Source organism: Plasmopara halstedii (genome assembly GCF_900000015.1).
Source record: "Plasmopara halstedii genome assembly, contig: Scaffold_262, whole genome shotgun sequence".
Taxonomy (NCBI): Eukaryota; Oomycota; class Peronosporomycetes; order Peronosporales; family Peronosporaceae; genus Plasmopara; species Plasmopara halstedii.
Genome location: NW_020187183.1, coordinates 359,603 through 365,378, shown reverse-complemented (window position 1 = coordinate 365,378; position 5,776 = coordinate 359,603). Strand labels below are relative to the sequence as shown.

General features: G+C 43.5%; 2 protein-coding genes across 2 annotated transcripts; one reads left to right on the top strand and one right to left on the bottom strand.

The window, feature by feature from the left end:
• Window positions 1-789: 789 nt before the first annotated feature.
• Window positions 790-4,602, top strand: PHALS_04521 (transcription initiation factor tfiid subunit; the record flags this gene model as incomplete). The annotated part of the gene is made up of 1 exon (XM_024722342.1): window positions 790-4,602. One exon carries the CDS (start codon window positions 790-792, stop codon window positions 4,600-4,602), a length of 3,813 nt encoding a protein of 1,270 aa, XP_024573428.1.
• Window positions 4,603-4,779: 177 nt separating this feature from the next.
• PHALS_04520 (Hismacro and SEC14 domain-containing proteins) lies at window positions 4,780-5,460 on the bottom strand (the record flags this gene model as incomplete). Its single annotated transcript, XM_024722341.1, has 1 exon — window positions 4,780-5,460. The coding sequence occupies one exon, from the start codon at window positions 5,458-5,460 to the stop codon at window positions 4,780-4,782; it is 681 nt and encodes a 226-aa protein (XP_024573427.1).
• Window positions 5,461-5,776: the final 316 nt, after the last annotated feature.

Below are 5,776 nucleotides of genomic sequence, written 5' to 3'. Positions count from 1 at the left end.
CGAATTGTAGACCTCCTGTCAAAAGTGATCGATTTCTTGAGGCTACTAATAAATAAGACCGATCACTATTCGTAAAAATCCGTTAGTTGTAGGAACTATTCGAGGTGGTTAGTTTTTTCTTTTTGAAGAATGATGGAGCAATTTCTTTCAGAAGGTCAACTGAACGTGAATCTAGTGGTGTGCTAAAGGATTATCTGCAAATGCAAGACTGATTTAGACACATGCCGCAAACTTCTAACATGTTTTTTCTGCTTCTTTATAAATTTAAAGCAGAATAGCATTTTGTCTAGCTGATTGTGACAACCTGAAACAAAATACACACTGACTTCAGAAAGTGTTAAGAAAATATGAGCTGGAATATACTTTCTACTCGAAGGCATCACCTTTTCTGTCTGAATCACAAAGGCAGCCAAGCGTATGCCCGATAAATCTGTCGTAATCTTGCTTACATGTCTCATCCATAGGTTTATATAAAAGCGCGGAATGTTTCGTAGTTCTTCACCATGTCCGCAATTTTCCCTGCAGATTTTCAAATGACGACAAAATCCATCATTTGAATCAGTGAAAGTTCTGCATGTTCGACAGATATGTTTCACATTTCATCATTCTTCGAGCTTCGCCGAATTTTACACCACACTGTTTAAGCACTTGAAAGCATATTCCGAATCCTGCAATTCTTGAAAGCTTATGCTAGAGTACTTCGAATGGCTACCTATATATTATTGGAAGTTTAAAATTCACATATATATTTTACAAAAATTTGGTCTTCACATTCATCAAAGTCAAAAGATGATCGGCGACTTTGAGTACTTGCAGCAACGCGTGGCGCTTCGTGTGGACATCATGCAGCGCTATGTGGTAGGTGTGGCTGAGATAGTTTTGGCTCCTCGAGCTGCTGAGCTGCGTGTACTACGTCTGCATGCGCGACAATTAAAGGTAAAGAGTGTACGCATTGACGGCGTACAGGCGAATTTTGAGCAACTTAATTTCTTGGGCGAGATTGTTGATGAAAACTACCGGGATTTAGCGACGTTTGACTTATTTTATCGTGGCGCGATTGTTGCTTCTAAAGAGGGTGAACTTATTATTGAGATTCCACGGGAAATTACGTTTAAAGTGGACGAAGAGAATGCTGAGGATCCAAGCAACTTGAGTGATTCTCGGACTGACAATGAGGACAACGAGACAGATGTTGGTACTTCAAAACAACAGAAGGTTACACTTGATGCATGGGACCTTGACCGCTATCCCAAGAGCTCTACAGGCTATAAACCTGTAATTGTACGAGTCGAATATGACATTACCGAGCCCACGGGCGGTCTAAGATTCGTTCTACCAGACGACCAGTACCAGCCTAAAAGGAGCCCTCATATGTACACGTATTGTGGACCATTTGGTGGTCTTTGTGATGGAGCGCGCTCATGGATGCCATGTCGAGATACATTACGAGACGCTTGTACATTTCGGATTGAACTTACGGTACCCGATTGGTGTGTAGCTGTTTGTAGTGGACAAATGGTGCAACAAGTTTTAAATCCAGAGACAGATGCTGATGGGGGACAATGGAGAACTTTCAAGTATGTAGTTAATCCTAAGACTAATTGCTCGTCTATTGGCTTTGCGGCAGGACCTTTCCGACTCTATGTTCCTTCTGAAATGCCCCGAATGACCCATTTTGCACTCCCAGAATGTTTTGAAGATCTCGTACACTGTACATCTAAGTTATCGTCAGCCATGACGTACTTTGAAGGAGCGTTAGGAGTGCCATATCCATTTAAGACTTATCAGCAAGTGTTTGTCGAAGATTCCCCAGATCAATTGCAATATATTGCGGGAGGTGCCATTATGGATCAGAATTTATTACATGGCCCTCGCATTATTGACCGTGAATTGCCATCGCATTTGGCGCAAGTAAAAGCACTTGTAGGTAGTTGGATTGGCGGTGCAGTTGGAATTCAGAGTACAAAGGATGCATGGGTACTTATCGGCGTTGTTGGACATCTTGTTAACACATATGTTCGCTCTATATACGGTGAGGAAGAGTATGGATATCGTATTCAACTAGCGATGGATGCATTGACGACAATGGAATTGACTACGGATCAAAACTCCCCTGCGTTGCTGTCCTCAGAAGTTGATGTGTACTCAGAATACGACCCATTGTCTCTAACGCTTTTGGAAATAAAAGCCCCTCTTGTGCTGCATATGATCGAACAACGCGTAGGCCCTAAACATTTAAGTATTGCAATTCAACGAGCGGTGTCTGGTTTTGGATCTGGTACTAGTTCTGCAATTAGTGGTGGGGCTGATGCGGCTGCGAGTGGGGATGGAAACAAAGAGGACAGTTCTGGAAAGACAAACGAAGACAAAAGGAGCGCCGATGATGAGGGTGAAGCTGGTGGAGATAATACGACTGGCAGTGCATCAGGAAAAGGAGGAAATGGTGTGACTTCGTCGGAGCCTCTGACCACACTTTCGTTCTTGAAAACTGTAAAGACGATCGCGGGTGCTGCTGGTCAGGACCTCACCAAGTCGTTTCTTACGTCGTGGATTATAGAACCTGGAATGCCTTTTTTTACGGTCGGATACTGGTATAATCGTAAGCAGACACAGGCAGAAGTCGTAATGCAACAAGAGATTCCTCCTGGAGGAAAGCTCTATACAGGTCCAATTACCATAACTATAGTTGAAGACACAAGTGAGTACACTTACCAGAAGCGAATTGAGCACAAACGACACAAATTTGACTTTCCATGTCACTCGAAAGTTCGAAAGAAACGACGAAAACGACAGGGACTTGCTGATCCGGATGACTCTGTATCTGTTGGTGGACCAGGCATGGGTTTGAATGATACGCCAGTCTTTTGGGTGAAGATCGACACGGGATGTGCTTGGTTACGGCATGTCGTGATGCATCAGCCAGATTTTAATTGGATGGAGCAGCTGCTGTCAGACAAAAAGGTTGGATCGCGTGTACATGCTGCTCGTGCCTTAGCACTTTTTCATAGACCTCACGAAAAGCCTAATGTCATGTCTTGTCGAGTTCTTACTGAGTGTATGAGTGGATTAACAACGCACTCGAGACGACTGCGTGCCGAAGCAGCTCAGTCACTTGGAATTTGGCAATCCATTCACGCACCTCTCACAAATGCCAACACTTCGCTTCCTATTTGGAAAGCGATGCACAACCTGGTGCGTATATTTAAGGAGCACTTCTTTGACCGGGCAACCGATATGCCAATGCCTAATTACTTCTTACCCTCGGGTGGTAAAGTGATTTTAGAAGCGCTAGGTGCCCAACAGGCATCGGTCTCAAGTAAACAGATACAAGTTCAAGACTATGCTGCTGGTGAATACGAGATAAAAAAAAGTATTCCTAAGGCACTGGCAATGGTACGAGCTCAGAATGGCAAGTCACCACCCGAAATTGAGACTTTTTTATTACAGCTGCTGACAGAAAATGACAATTCAAAAAATTATGTGGAAATGGACGATCAATCGCAAGTAGCGGATGACTGCTACTATGTTGGCAATCTTGTCCTTTCCCTATCCGTACTGAGTTTTGATCGTCCTGCACGCTCAGAAGAAGGCGATGTGTTGGTTGTACGCGAGATCTTGCGTTACCTGCACTATGATCAAGTCCAACCCAGTTACAACAAGACGATCACAGTGTGCTGCCTCGAGGCTTTGTGCAACTTCGTGCTGGCTGGATGTTGTGAGGAAAAGATCGTCAACTTTTACTCTTTTTCGTCGCCAAAGCACTCAAACTTTGTTCGTAAAGCGGCAATCGAGAGTATTTTACGTCTGTATTTTGCTGAGGATCCTAACGGTCCGAGTGGTGAAGGCAACACTGGACTTGGCTACTCGATTAACTCAGGTGTACGGAGGAAGTCTAATCGACAAAAAACATCTTCTTTGCTTGCAACAAGTTATGGAGCCACAGCTGCAATGTTGTGGCTTTGTGAGTTTCTTAAAGCGGAACAATCTCCGGGAATCCGCTTGTTTGCGGTCCAGGTATGTCTTAATTGCATGCGTGGGTTTCCGCCAGGTGTGGGGAAAGAAGTGCTCGCGACATGGGATCACAGTTACACACTGGGATTGATGAATTATATTGAGATGAGAGAACCTACATCTTTTGTTCTCAAAAGTCCAGAAAAGGACAAATTTTTTGAGTTATTCGATCGCCCTAACTTGTCAAAACTTCGTGATGATAGCAGCTCTGCCAAAAGAATTACAGAAGAGTTGTGGAATCTGATGAACATGACTGCAGCGATGGACCAGAGATTGCGAGTAGCATTAATTGTTTTGTATCGAAAGGTGTGGGGTGAAACGACCCCAATTGCAGTGGCACACATTGTTCAGGACAAACCAGCGAATTGGGCAGGAGGCTACGAAAGCCTTCGACAGATGATGGAGGATAGCAAGAATCGAATGCAGATGAATGGTGGACGTACTGGCCCAACCGTCCCCGATGACGGGGACCGCAAACGAGGGTTTTCTTCGTCTGCTAGCAGCCCAGCTGATGCAGCTTTGGAACAATTTCGTGGTAAAAAGTTCAAATTTAAGATGGGTGATACTACTTTTCGATCTCACAAATTATAAGCGAGATAGATCCACGACAATCCAAAACTTTGTCTTTCAAGTGACAAATCGACGCAGATGCACTATTGGTTATTTGCTCGGACATTACTAAGTCGCAGTGCTTCTTGTGGTTGTATTTAATATGAGTGGCAAACGTATATTAGAAATAGTTGACATCACTGTTCATCCATATATCGGCTAATTATCTTTATCGTGAATCTCAAGCCGAGCCAACTTATTGCAAACATCCTGCTTTTCACTCTCCTCTCTTGTCTTCTGTAAGGCCTTCACAAAGCTTATTACTGTTGGTTCATCAATATTCATCAATGCAATTCGTTTCACTGTCGTCATCTTTCCTTTCTCCTTACAAAATCTTACAGTTTCTTTTACAATCTCTTGAGCTCCCAAATCTCTCGGGTATCCGAAAATACCCGTCGAGATTCCAGGGAGTGCTACAGAGTCCACTTTCAGCCGATGCGCTTCCATCAACGCACTCCACACAGCCTCGTGGAGCTTTGTTGTGTGTTCAAGTGTCAATTTACTGCCCCTCACATCGGGGCCAACCGTATGAATAATGTGATTACATGACAATTTGCCTGCTGCAGTCGTGACAGCTTTGCCAACATCAAGCTCTCCGTGATCTTTAACCCTTTTGCTACTCTCTTGCTGAATCGAGATACCTCCTTTACGAACAATTGCTGCAGCAAGTCCCCCACCATGCATCAAATGACTATTAGCTGCGTTTACGATTGCGCCAGCTTTACAGCTCGTTAGATCTCCCTGAACTACCAGCAATTCGGGTCCACTTGCGCCAGTAGGATTCCATTGGCAGAAAATTTTCCCACCGAAATGGTCATCAGCTGAAGCCACATGAGGCATTCGTGGACTATTGCGATCTAATATGATGATATTTTTGCAATTCAAAATTCACTACTGTACATTACACAACTATAGTTTGAGTACACTATGATAATTAAATTAAACTTCACAATCACGAAAATGATGAAACTCCGAAAAGAAGGTCCCTGGTTAAACACATGAGTTACAAGCCGTTTGACACATCAGATGCTCTCGGCTTCAGTCCTGGTAGAAGCACACGACGTCAATTCTTGTGTGTATGCGTATATGAATTCCTTAAATGAATATTTTCAGTTTTGAATTTAAACCAAAGAATTTATTAGCCTTGGTCAAGGTG